Source organism: Astyanax mexicanus, chromosome 16, assembly GCF_023375975.1.
Source record: "Astyanax mexicanus isolate ESR-SI-001 chromosome 16, AstMex3_surface, whole genome shotgun sequence".
Lineage (NCBI taxonomy): Eukaryota > Metazoa > Chordata > Actinopteri > Characiformes > Acestrorhamphidae > Astyanax > Astyanax mexicanus.
In genome coordinates this window covers 18,758,377-18,772,432 of record NC_064423.1, presented here as the reverse complement: position 1 = coordinate 18,772,432, position 14,056 = coordinate 18,758,377, and the positions used below count along the sequence as shown (strand labels likewise).

The window sequence follows — 14,056 nt, the reverse complement described above, 5'->3', positions numbered from 1 at the left end:
TTACCTATTCACAGGCAAAAATGCGGAAATTACAAATGGTTGTTGTAGTGTTCTAAGTTACAACACTGCCCTCCCTGTGGTGGGCAGTGCTTGGGCATGACGAAGGCCTAATCCCATTTCTCCCCTTGGCCCTGCCACTCAGCTCTACCCCTCTGCCTAGGGGTAGGGGGTCTCTATCCTTGTTAGACAGGAGGGGTAGGAAGAAGTATTAGGGCTACATGACCCTTCAAACAGAGATTTTTCAGAGGCAACACTCCAAACGGAGGGATTTGAGAATCACTGGCAAGATGGCGGCACAAGCGACCAAAGAAACCCACAAATTTAAGATTTTCCTAGAAATTATTTTCCTAAAAATCATGATGACCACAATATTGCCATAGTTTACTGTGCAGTTAAATTTTCTTATGGCCATTTTCCTCATAACAAGCATAAAATATTGCTAGTAGTTAGTCTCAATAGCTGGCTAGCTTTCCTCTTCCACCGTTAATGGTGCAACAGACAGCAAAGACTCATTTAAGGTGGAACAGAAAAATTAAGGAATGGACAATGAAAATGAATCGCTGCCCCACCTGCCCCCTTTTTAAAGAAATACGATAACCTAATGTTAACTAGATAGCCAGCAGCTAGGTTACTGAACTTTAGAGCTCCACTGCTGTAGCTTTATCTGTATCGGGTGCGTAAAAGGTTGTTCCAGTTCTTAGGGGGAAAACACTTGAAAACAAGGGGTTGGGGTACAAAAAAGAAACGGGATTGGACCTCACACTACATTAGGCTTCAAGTGACAAGATGTGATTGTTGTACTAGGCACAGATGGAATTTCGCCTCTGCCTTTAACCCATCAGTGAAGTGAACACGCACATACAGCCACAGTAATACAGTGAGCACACATGCCCAGAGCGGTAGGCACAACAGTGGCAGCTTAAAAAATCAGATAACGAAACCTCAACCCTGTTATCAGTAACCCAGAGCTCTAACTGCTTTAGTGGCCTTCAGTGGGAGAATGTTTTAGTTTTTGACACATTTTGACACATGACCTCCTCTATCTGTTTCAGGGACCAGATCGTGTAAAGATGTCAAACTCGGTGGCCTCCTATGACCAGCTGGTGCGGCAGGTGGAGGATCTCCGCAAGGAGAACTCCCACCTGCGTCGCGAGCTGGAGGACAACTCGCACCACCTGTCCAAGCTGGAGAATGAGACCTCCGACATGAAGGTGAGTTTGGGTTTCAACATTTTGGGGGACATTTTGGGGCTTTTTGCAATTGTAATCTCATATTTGGTTCTTAGTAAAATGTAATTCTCATATTTGGTTTTTAGTAAAATTGTATTCTCATATTTGGTTGTACAAGTAAAAAATACCTAAATACTATAGAGGAGTATTCTATAATTTTACTATCCATTAAAATTTCTCTTTTTCTGTTAGGAAGCCTGTGTATTTTTATGTAGCAAAAACCAGTGGATCAATCAGAGTTTTGGGGCTAATACAGATCGCAAATTGTGTTTCAGAAAGATTGATTGATTGCCATTACTGATAGATCAGGGGCGGGAATGGATGCCTTTTTAATCTATGCAGATATTATTTAGGTGCATGTACTTTACATACACCTAAATAGAACCAAAAGAGTGTTCCTTGCAGTGTTTGCTATTTCTTTTTTCTTTTTTTTTGCTGTGTTCTGATGCTCACTGTATTGGACTGAATGATGCTCTCTCTAGAGGGGTAGCCAGTTAGTGTTGTTAAAGATATTTACCCTGCTTCGTCTATAAGGCACTTTAGTTAGAGTTAGATGGTCACATTAAGACTGACGAAGGGATTTATACACTGACTTTAATAGGGTTCTGCAGGCACTGGTGTCATCAGAATTGTCATAAAAAAATTAAAAAATACAGATCATATCATTTAACCATTAACCAATGCTGATATGTAGCCTTTCAGTCCTTCCATTTCTAATATACAGACCACGATAATATGATTATAGAGAACGAGCAGGTTCAGGAGGTATACAGGAATAATACAGGTAGTTGACACAAAATCTTAGGATGGATTTTAACTTTACTGGATCTGGATTATCCAACCATTAGATTAGCCATTAATTAGATTGTGTATAACAATGCACACATTAGAATGCATACATTAAAATTTGCATTCTTATAGAACAGGTGCCAACATCATCAGAGAGAAAAGTAAAATTAGTTTATGATCATAATTACAAACAAAAAACACCAGTAATCAAGTGATTAAGGGACAGAAAGACAGGATCAGGACATTCTTTTCAAGGATTAAGATCAATTTGACATAAATTATGTTACATCAGTTTTATGCACATTTTTTTATTTATTGTTTTTTGTAGACAGTCCACTCTGACTTCCCCTTTGTCTGGAAAGTAGAAAGTCGCCACTACATTTATTCGCTTCAGCAGTGACCCACTTTTCGACAAAATGTCTGGAGACACTAATGGGCAGTGGACAGTATTCACAGTCTCAATGATGCTCGCGCACAGAGCCAGTCTTAAATTACAGCACAACTTTTATACTGAAATGTCTGCATGCCTGTGCAGAGGCCATCAGCAAAGGATGGACTGCCAGAAACACGAATGGAAACCATTAGATGAAGCTAGTTTTGAATTGCAAGAGGCTTTATGGATGGGGCATGTGCTGCATAATTGCGTAAGCATTATTATCATAAGGCTTCACCTTGAGTTTTGTAGTTCTGTTGGATGGTCACTTATCCTATATATACAGCTCTGGAAAAAAATAAGAGACCACTTCAGAATTATGAATTTCTTTGATTTTACCAAATTTAAAACCTCTGGAAAATAATCAAGAGAAAGATGCATGATCACAAGCCATCAAACCAAGCTGAACTGCTTTAATTTTTGCATAAAGGAGTAGCATAAAGTTATCCAAATAAAGTGTGTAAGACTGGTGGAGGAGAACATGCCAAGATACATGAAAACCGTGATTAAAAAACAGGGTTATTCCACCAAATACTGATTTATGAATATGAACTTTTTTCTTTGCGTTATTTGAGATCTGAAAGCTCTGCATCTTTTTTTTGTTATTTCAGCCATTTCTCATTTTCTGCATATAAGTGCTTTAAATGACAGTATTTTTATTTAGAATTTGGGAGTAATGTTGTCCGTAGTTTATAGAAATCAGATAAATTGGTGCAGAAACTGAAGTGGTCTCCTAATTTTTTTTCCAGAGCTGTATATACAAGTATATATCGCTTCATCATATTATCATACTAGAATGACTGTTTCACATTTTTAATACTTTAGACGTTAATATTACAGTAATAGTACAGACAAAGCATTGATGCCGCTCTACATTTCTTGCCTTTATCTCACTCGATTCAGTGCAGAAATCCGCTAAAAGGTCTGCTCCAGGGCATTAATCAGGTGGATCCTGCTTATCCAAGCCAGCTCCGTCATTCAGATCCGCCCTGAGCTGTGCCGGGAGACGTAAATCCTCCGCAGTGTAGAAAACCTCTAAAGAGCTCATTATGATTCTAAGCTCAGGCCTCCAGTGTCCTTAGCATTTAGCATCTCACAGTGAAGTCATTACAGAGGGACACACTGATTTCAAGACGCAGTAAAAGCTTGTGACAGAATACATGGCAGCTTTTCAAAATACTGATTGAAGACTAAAAGAACTCGGTGTCCTTGGAAGCAATTATCACGTATTTAAGAACGTAGTATACACTTAAATCTCGCAATATTTTATGTTTCTTAATACTATATTGATTCTCAAACACAGTATAGGTTTTTATAAGTAGTTTATTAAAAGATAAGATTAGTAGCAAAAAAATGACAGTTGTACTTTGCTTTCAGATCCTACTGTTCTAACTGCATAAATAGTAAACTTTTGCTTTACTCAGAATTACTACATGTGAAAATGTGTCTTGCCAGTTTCTTTACAATACAAAGCCCTATTCTTGAGTAATTCCACTGTTGTGTTAACCTAATGAAACCGACAAATTAACATAAATAGATAAAGTAATTGATCAAAAATTTACACAAACACACATCCAAGGTAAGCATAGCCGAAAAGTGGCCGAAAGTGACCTTATAAACCCATGGCCGCACCTTATCCTGCTACAAAGGATTATGGTCTTTGTAGTATTTACCTGCTCCCTGAGAATTTCCAACAATAGTCATTTTTGATACCATAGTTTTTTTTTTTACTGCATTGCCAAAGTATCAGATCGGGACTCGATATGGGCAGATACTCAAAATGAAATGACTTGGGCTCTGGGGCAAAAAATTACATTACATTACATTACATTTGGCAGAAGCTTTTGTCCAAAGCCAGGTACAATAATGATGTACATAGAATAATAGACGTTTAAGGTAAAAAACATTTTTAGACAGCGCCTAAAGGAGGTCATAGAGAAAGAATGGGATAGAGGAGGAAAGGAGGGGAAGAAAGAAAAGAGGTTGGACAAATCTAACACTGGCTACTGTTCACAAAACATGTGCATTACAAAATTCTGCTGCACTAGAATTTTTTTGCGTCTTTCATAAATGTCCACTCTTTCTGTTTCTCTGCTCACTGTCCACTAAAATGACATAAATGTCCCAGAGCACAGGCTGAAGCAAGTTTTCAAATCTTGTACAAACAATCATAGTATATAAAAAAACACTGTTTAAAGGCAACAAAAAAAGCAAAAAATAACCACAGCATCTTATTCATACACAGTATTCAGTGCAACACTACGCACACGTGCTTGGGACAGACAAACCTGCAGGCCTCATAGCTGCCAGCAGATGGCGATGGAAGCGATCCTCATTGCTGTATTGTCGCTGAACAGTTATATCTAGGTGACACTTGGCACGGGTACCCAATCCCATGAATCCTCCCGTGACACGTGCCCAGATGCAGAGTGCAGCTGGATAATCTCTACTAAGCCTTTATCAGGAACATGAGTTGATTTTGTCCCCAGAAAAACTGGAACACAGCGGAGATCACACAGGCACACAGTGCAGGGTTTACAGCCAGGATGCCATCTCATTCCCTGGAAGGTTTTTTAAATTTCTGTGTTTTTTCAGGATTATTGACTCTCTTTTCTATACTGAGGATTGATTTTGATCTGCATGGTTTGGATCAGTGAATGTATTGTTTTTTTTTTCTTGTCATTTTAGGAGGTTCTAAAGCAGCTTCAGAGCAAACTGGAGCAGGAGGCCTGCACTCTCGCCTCTTCAGGGAGAGCTGATGTGCTCGACCAGCTCAAAGGTACTGTACATGTTGTTCAGTTTATGATAATGTTCATTTAATTAGCGTCATCATAAAACTTCGAAAATAATAGCTGATAAACTTTGTAGGTCACAAGGTTTACACTTGCACTGCAACAATTAGTCAATATAATCGACAATGTTGATTAATTTAATTAGTCGACTACAGATTTCATTCATTTGTAACAGTGCTGCATTACACAAAGTGCTGGGGACAGAAGAGCAATGGGAGATGGGTAAATGTCTCACTCACACAGGTTACACTCAACTTAGTCTGTGTGTCAAAAGTGCCCAAACACCACAGATTACATATTTACTCACTAAAGTTCAGTAGTTTTCATGTTTAAACAACATTTACACATTTAAATGCCTTTTAAATCTCATGTTCAGCTGTTTCTATAATTTTTAGTGATGGAGGACTAATTGAATAATCAAAAAAATAACCATCAGATTAGCCAACTACCAAAATAATCATTAGTTGCAGCCCTAGTTTACACATACGTGCACTGTTTGATATTTGCATTGATGATTTGTTGTCTTTGTTTGTTTTAAAGAAAATAAAAAAATGCCTTAAATATATAGTTTTCATTAATATACTGTGGAACCGGTTATTATCCTTAAAGAAGTGTAGGCTAGTACAATAGTGCAATATAAGATTATTGTCTATTCATCTCTGATGGGAGGGGGGGGTTGATTTGTCCTCTTAAAATTCTTTTAAGGTTGGCAGGTCCTTAAATGCAGAATCTAGAATGGTATAAAATGACTTATAAATTAAATAATTTTACATTGACCTGAATACTAAGAAGCATGTTTTAGGAAGGCCTGTCATGATAATTCCATAATAGTCTACTTGTACAATGTATGGACAGAGCCTCAATCATTTTTGCTGACCTTAATATTGCCCAGTATGTTTTTATTAGCAAGTAGAGAGAGTCAGTCTTTTTCAATTATGTGCACCAGGTCATCTGCCAAAAAAAATAAAAAAATAAATAAAAACGGATATGAACCAGATTAACCCAGATTTAATTGTCGCTTTTCTTTGGCTTTTGTTCGAAATCTCTTCACAGAGTTGCACATGGACTTGACCAACTATTATGAGCTCAAGTACCAGCCTCACAACCTGCGTGCGTTCTCTGAGACCATGACCAGTCAGGTAGGCGACGCGGACGACAGGACGCCTGTGCCTCCAGCCAGCATCAGCAGGTCCAGGAGCCCTGTCTGTTTATCGTCCCGTCAGAGCTCGTCTGTGTCCGGGGAGGGCACGGCCGTACACCCTAGCGGCCACCTCCACCCGGCCATGGGGGCAGAGGGCCGTGTCACTGCTCAGCATTTAGAGGATCTCTGCAAGGAGAGGTGAGATCCAGAATGACTAGAATTATTTGTTTATATCATAAGAATAGCCCAGGTTCATCAGTACAAGTAAAAATGCTTGGAACAATAGAGTAGCTGTTGAATAATTTGGATAAGCACTGAAGCATATGGACAAAAAAAAATGTCATTTTATATACAGCTCTGAAAAAAAATAAGAGACTAGGCAAAAATTATTAGTCTCTTTGATTTAACAAATTGAAAACTTCTGGAATATAATCAAGAGGAAGATGGATGACCACAAGCCTTCAAACCAAGCTGAACTGCTTGAATTTTTGCACCAGGAGTGGCATAAATTGATCCAAAAGCAGTGTGTAAGACTGGTGGAGGAGAACATGCCAAGATACATTAAAACTGTGATTACAAAACAGGGTTATTTTACCAGATATTGATTTCTGAATTCTTAAAACTTTATGCATATGAATTTGTTTTCTTTGCATTATTTGAGGTCTGAAAGCTCTGCCTTTTTATTTCAGCTATTTCTCATTTTCTGCAAATAAATGCTTTAAATGACAATATTTTTATTTGGAATTTCGGAGACATTTTGTTCCGTAGTTTATAGAATGAAAAACAATCTTTATTTTACTCAAACATATAAAATCAAAATCAGAGAAACTGATTCAGAAACTGAAGCGGTTTCTTAATTGTTTTCAGAGCTGTATATATGATGGGTTGTGACTTGTTTACTAAATGCACCAATGGCTATATCTGCTATCCTTCATGCATAGCAAAGCACATGCGTAAACCTTTTGTCCTCATTAATAATGTATTTATAGACTCTCAAAACAGTGTGCTTTCTTTCTGAAATTTTACCTTTTATCATTGATTTATTAAAACTATAAAAAATACAATTTAGTGATTTGCAACTGTGCATATAAGTGCATTTAACCTATTAGTAACAATATTGCATAGCTAAAAACAAGCAGTATCACACAGTCTGAATTTGTATAACCTTGTGGCATGTTTTGTAGGACGATGCTGCTGAGTGAAATTAAGAAGGAGGAGACAGAGCGGCGTTGGTATTATTCTCAGCTGCAGGGACTCTCACAGAGGCTGGCTGAGTTGCCCCGGATTGACACAGTAAGATTCCCTCAGCAGTACGGATTTTGTGGAATGCACGGCTGTGTGTAGGTGTAGCTGAAATCCAGGTCACCTAGTTTCACAGCCTTTTTGATAAATGGCTGCCGCCAGCCCCAAATTCGTGCCATGTTTTATCATTGAGCTGATGCCCTTGTGTAGCTGTGTGCACAACTTACAATTTGGGTAGTGGGTCAGATTTTGTAAAGGCATAGTTGTAATTGTAGCCTTGTCTCTGAAAAGTATGTCTTATTTTATAAAAAAAAATCAGTCTAGAAATTGACTTATAACATATAATTAATTTACCTTTCTTTATTTCAGTTCTCCATTCAAATGGACCTTATTCGGCAGCAGTTAGAATTTGAGGCCCAGCAGCTACGCTCGGTCATGGAGGAACGGTTTGGTACCAGTGATGAAATGGTACAGAGAACACAGGTAAATAGTAGCTAAAAATGTACAAGACAGGGTTTTATAGATAGTGAGACATTGATGTACTAGTAAGTGAATGAGTTAGTCATAATCGAATCATATCACGCTTAGGCGCAATCATATTTCACCCCTTGGCCCTACCACTTATCCCTGCCTCTCTGTTTTACAGATGTATCTAGGGGTAGGCTGGAGGGGTAGGGGGAGGTGTTAAAGCTACATGACCCTTCAAACTGCAATTTTTCATTTAAACAGAAACATTTAAAACAGAAAACAGGCAAGATGGCGGCACAAGCAACCAAAGAATCCCAGATGTTGATTCCTTGGTAAAAATGACGATAACCTCTATATTTTCATACTTCAATGTGTAGTTTTAATGTTTTATGGCCAATCACTTCATAAGAAGCTAGCTACATTTTCCTTTCCACTTTAAATAATGCAGCCTCTGCTTTCGTTGAACCATTTAAGGTGGAAGAGAAAATGTAGCTAGTTTATTATGAAGAAAATGAATAAAATCAAACCTAATTTCAGCTCTCCTACCTGCCCCTTTCTTTTTTTGTGTAATTATATGTTTACTGAATTTTACAGATATTACAGTTACATCAAAACAAATAAAAAATCTCTTGCCACATCAGTTTCAAAAGGAGGTTAACATAGTTTGTAAACTTAGATAGAAGATAAAGGGTAAAATAATGAAAATAACAAAATGGTATATAAGAATAATATTAAAATTGGGAAAAATAACCTGCCCCTTTTCTGAAGACATAAAAAGCCCTACAGTAAACTAGTTAACCAGCAGCTAGGTTGCTGAACTTTAGCGCTCCATCTACATTTCTGTGTCGGGTGCTTGAAGGGTTGTCCCAATTCTTAGAAGGAGGATTTCACCCCTTCCTTTTTTATGTCTGTTTTAAGGGGAGTGGTTACACAAAAAAAGAAATTAAAAGAGATATAAAAGAGAATTATTATTATCATGTCAGGAAAACACCCAAATAATACTTAATGGTTTAATGCTTAAACTTTATCCATATTAATATTTGTTATCATTGGTAAAGTCAGTGATTTCTAAGACAGGTAAGCCATTGGCTGCATTGCATTTATCATACAAGTGTCTGTGGGAAGGTCCAAAATACAAACATCTTATTACATTATTAAGTTCTTGATGCTTCATATCAGGCTGAGATTCATTTAGCAGAGTATGATAACAGTTGCAAATCAAGATGCAAGGTGGCTTAATTCTGCTATAAAAATACTGTCTCAGCTTTATCCTTATCCTTTTCCTTATCAACAACTGTTTTTCTTATCAGAATGTAAAGACAGTCAGAAACCTGGATGCCTAGCCGTCTGTGAAAGTCACTCTGTGTGTGTTCCTGCAGATCCGTGTGGCTCGTCTAGAGCAGCTTGAGAAAGAGCTACAAGAGGCTCATGGTTCTCGTGGTCCACAGGAGAAGAACACCCAATCAGAGAGTCAGGTAAGACCAAGAACTGTCGTACCTAACCATGCTGTGTCGGTAACTATTAATTTATTACAGCTATTTCTATAACTATCCAAAAGAAAAAATCTAAACTCATAAAAAACGTATTTTTTGCTTTCTGACACACATTTTACGTCTGTACAAGGCAGATAAACCAGTTTTTAATAATACAGCATGATGCAAAGTATTTAACATGCAGAATGCTTCTTTAACAATCTCTTATTCTAGTTCCATACTTTATTTGATGTTTGTCAGAGAATCATCATGGCTCTGATAAACGTCAAAAAATGGTTGTGATATCTACAGTATTTAGGGTCCATTATAAAATAATACAGAAAAACTGCTGACTGCTGTGTTGTATTGGATCAGGGACTGATCTAGGATGAAGAACGTAATCAGCAGCACACTATCACCTGTCATATAACCGCTTCCAGTCTTCTCAGACAGTGTAAACTGTTCACAATACAGAGCTTCATAATTGAATAGGGTCCTGACATTATGTCCATAAAGAAAGCAGGGAAAAAACACTTACGTCATTTTATTGAGATAAACTGGGAGATGACTGACAGTGTACATATTGCACTGCTCCTGAAATTACCAGCATACATCAAACTGTCATTGATGCTTTGTCACAGTACTGGCCACAAATAAGATTTATTGAATGCATAAATGTTTCTCAGCAGTTTCTCATACCTCTCTCCATCTTTATACGACCTCCTTCTCTTCCCCTCGCCAGACGGTCTTTCCTACTGCTGAATGTTTTATAGAGGTTCTGAAATATTGAGGCTCTGCTGTTATTAAAGCACAGCACTGGAGGGGAGGAACCCCTCTCAATACATTCTACACATATTAAAAGCCACCTTTACAATGGCTTAGGCTTTAATTACACATTGCATTATCCTGCTGTCTGTCATGCGCATGTTCACACGTGTGGAAAATAATTATATGATGTAAGTAAGGGTGCTCATTTAAACCTGATTAGACAATAAAAAAGTCAATCAATCAGCAGTGAATAGTTGACAGTTTCTATCAGTTGACAGAAGATATGTTTTAAATTCTTATACTGCTCTTATAATAGGCGGATTACTGGATTTGACTAATGTAGATAACTTCAAGTAGCACATAATAAAAAATTAAATCTTATCAAATATATTTATTATTGTATTACACTGGACGGTATTTTTTCTGCTCAATTTTTGTTTTGCACATTTACGGTATTTTTGTCAGTATATTTTTAATGTATATAGTTCTTCCTATCTTTATATTTTTCTTTTTATTTTTAGCATATTAAATACTTTATAATATATGTATCTTTCATTTACTTTTGATCTAATATTTTATCTATGAGATACTTTATCTCATTGATCAAGAGACCACACAGCTATCAAAGGATTTTATCATAACACTTTATTTTAAATGGTCCTTTAAATAATCCTAATCTCAGCACGAAGCCTAACCTTAACCATCACTCTGGCCTTTGTTCTAACTTAATCTGGTCCTGTAATCTCATCCTAATCCAGTCAGATGAACATCTACAGATATTAATATGAAAACACTCCAAATAAAGTGTAAAACAACTAAATTCAAAATCAGTCTACAGTAAAAGTATGTTAATGATCTACTGAATGTTCAGACTCTTTGACAGTTTATAAAGATTTATCACCGTTCTTCAGGCCACCAACCACGTTACACTGCTAAAACCCCACACCACCTCACCCGGCACTGCTGTCTGGCAGCTCAAGCTGTCAGTGAATGTTGCTGGGCATGGCCTCTCAGGGTGCTCTCTTATTGGCTGCTTAAGCTCTGTCTGGTTGGCCCACTGTGAGGCTGGCATTTAGAAACATGCCGCTCTGTAAGAGCCTCATGCCAGCTGTGTTATCCCTTTACTGCGGTGAAGAAAGTGATGTGTTACCTGTGCTGCCTGATTTAAATATGCTCCTAATTCCCACTTTTAATTAAATACAGTCAGGTGAAAGAAGTAGGATACCCCATGAAATCCTATGCACTGATGTTACTAAAACAGTAGCACTGATTTACAGTTTAATATCAACTTCCTAAAATAATCTCCTAACTCGTGTTTTTCATCATTCTGTTCATTAAAGCATCTCCAAAGCGTTCCTCAAAGGAATCTGAAAAACCAAGTGCAGTTTATTAAACTAGTTATCAGATACTATCAGATCAACTACTTTCTTTCAAATGAGAAATTCTTGTTACTTTTACTATGTTAATATTTACGGGATCTGGTGTTACTACAAGCTAAATGTAAAAAAAAATATTTCAAATAATTAAAAATAAATAATGTACAGCACTGTACACACTCTTTATATACTTCCAGTATAATGCAGGTGTTACATATGTATTTTTATAATTTACAAGTGGTTTCACTTGTAAATGGGCATTCAGGTATGCACTGAATATCTGGCAACTGAATTTAGGGTTTTCTTGGATTGTCCTACTTTTTTATTTGACTTGTATGTTTTGTTTGTTTTAATGTACAGCATTTTATTAAGGTGGAGCCCATAACTGTATGTTTACATTTTTTGCTTTATTTTTTATGTAAAGCCCCAAGAACGAGAATATTAGACAATGACTTAAATATAGCATATTTGGATGCATTATATGAATGCGTCTGCATGAATAAAAATATATTTAATTTTTTTTCTTTTAAACATTCTACACAGTTATCTGTACTTAGACTAAAAGAAAGCTGTTAAAACACATATTTGTCATTAGTCTCAGTTGTACAACGGCAGCTTTCCTAAGCTCGGTTCTACACACACCTCATTTTTATTTTAGAGATGTTGGAGGCAGCCTGTGTGTAGCCCACGCTCGTCTGGGTAGACCTCAAGAGATCACATGCCTACCCATGGCACCAAAGGTTGCCATAGCGATGGGCCCGGGGATAAAAGGATGAATTTACTGCTTTGGCTGCCGGAGGATTTGCTGTGCAGCCAAGTGGGTTGCCAAATGCAAACGATACAGCTGGAGCCCTGCCTTACAGAGTAGCTGCAGAATGCTGTAGCAGTTTCTGCTGCCTGTTATAATCGTCTCTGATTTGATGAGCAAATTTATACAAGCCTAAATATCTCTATATTATTTTTTAGTAACACTATGCATGTTTGTACATTTCTCTGTTTTTTTCAGAGTGCTGACTGCATCTCCAAAGCATCTAACAACCCTGAGCAGGATAATGGAGCTGGCAGTAGCTCTATGATGGAGGCACCCGGAGAAGCAGGGAGCAAAGTAAGGCACCAGCGTCCTCTCCTGTCATGTGTCACTCATTAGCATATATTAGCTGAAGCTAATATTTTTATTTTAATAAAGAAATTATTTATGCCTGTACAAAAATATAGGATTAGTTCAACTATATTAAATAAACGTATATTATCTTAAAATGCATCACTGGTGTCATACAATGTATTTACTGTAAATTTGCCAATATTAAATCAACACTGTTAGTGTAAATTTTTACACTCTCAGTGTTAATTTAACATTAACAGTGCTAATGTAACACTGGTGAAATTGATTTACTGTGTATTGATCAGTACTGTAAAATTTTCCTTGATGTATAAATAGTAAGTATGTTGTTTTGGCTCAGGTAAAACAAAAACCAATCACACATTTTTACGGTTCTTGAACAATTTCCGTTGGACTTTTATAAGAACGGTGGAGCTTTTCAGCGAACCATCCCGCGTTTCCCCCAGTTTTAGTGGAACCGTCAAAACTTCATAAGTTATCAACAGAGGACGTTGCACAGCGGCGGTTTAAATGGTTTATGCTAAAGAACATAGTATACTTCGGTTCCCACTACGAACGTTTTTGGTTTCAAAACTCGATAAATGGTTCAAAATTAGGTTCTCGTACAAAACAGGTTCCACGTCGGTAGTCATTGTGTTCAGCCTTGATATGCTTTTGCTAGTGGGCTGATTCAACGTAAATTTGAGGGCCTGAACATAATGAGTCAAGACTTTAATGTAACAGGTGTATAGTTTTAGAATTAGCCTGTTTTAAAGTTGTACTTGGGTTTTGCTTTTAAAAACTCATTGTTTAACTGAGCCTGAGCATTTTTTTTTTTTTACAGATTTTACATTCTTTAGCACCTTAATTGAACACAGTAACAGTTTTACTTTGGCAGTAATTATGTAATACAGTATAATGAATATAATTGATGAGGTAAAACACTATGAGGACTTACAGAATATGGACACACATATTGAGACACTGCTCAGACATTTGTTTTTTTCAAAACCAAAGGTATTAAAAAGGGTTTTAATGGGGATCCGAGTGGCCCTGCGGACTAAGGCCCTGCCAATATGATCAGGAGATCGCTGGTTCAAATCCCGTTCATGTAGCTTGCCATCGGCTACCGGAGCCCCGAGAGAGCACAACTGGCCTTGCTCTCTCTGGGCGGGTAGATGGCGCTCTTTCCCCTCATTACTCCAAAAGGTGATGTCGCTTAGCACATGGCGTCTGTGAGCTGATGT

General features: G+C 37.3%; 1 protein-coding gene across 1 annotated transcript in view; it reads left to right on the top strand.

Annotated features, from left to right (window-relative positions):
• Window positions 1-14,056, top strand: part of apc2 (APC regulator of WNT signaling pathway 2) — a 45,208-nt gene that overhangs the window by 18,819 nt on the left and 12,333 nt on the right. Inside the window, exons 2-8 of the mRNA XM_007240208.4 lie at window positions 1,053-1,211; window positions 5,140-5,230; window positions 6,297-6,582; window positions 7,569-7,677; window positions 7,996-8,109; window positions 9,474-9,569; window positions 12,717-12,815. Of these exons, the coding sequence (XP_007240270.4) occupies window positions 1,071-1,211; window positions 5,140-5,230; window positions 6,297-6,582; window positions 7,569-7,677; window positions 7,996-8,109; window positions 9,474-9,569; window positions 12,717-12,815 (936 nt within the window). The 5' untranslated portion in view covers window positions 1,053-1,070. The remainder of the gene's footprint in view (window positions 1-1,052; window positions 1,212-5,139; window positions 5,231-6,296; window positions 6,583-7,568; window positions 7,678-7,995; window positions 8,110-9,473; window positions 9,570-12,716; window positions 12,816-14,056) is intronic.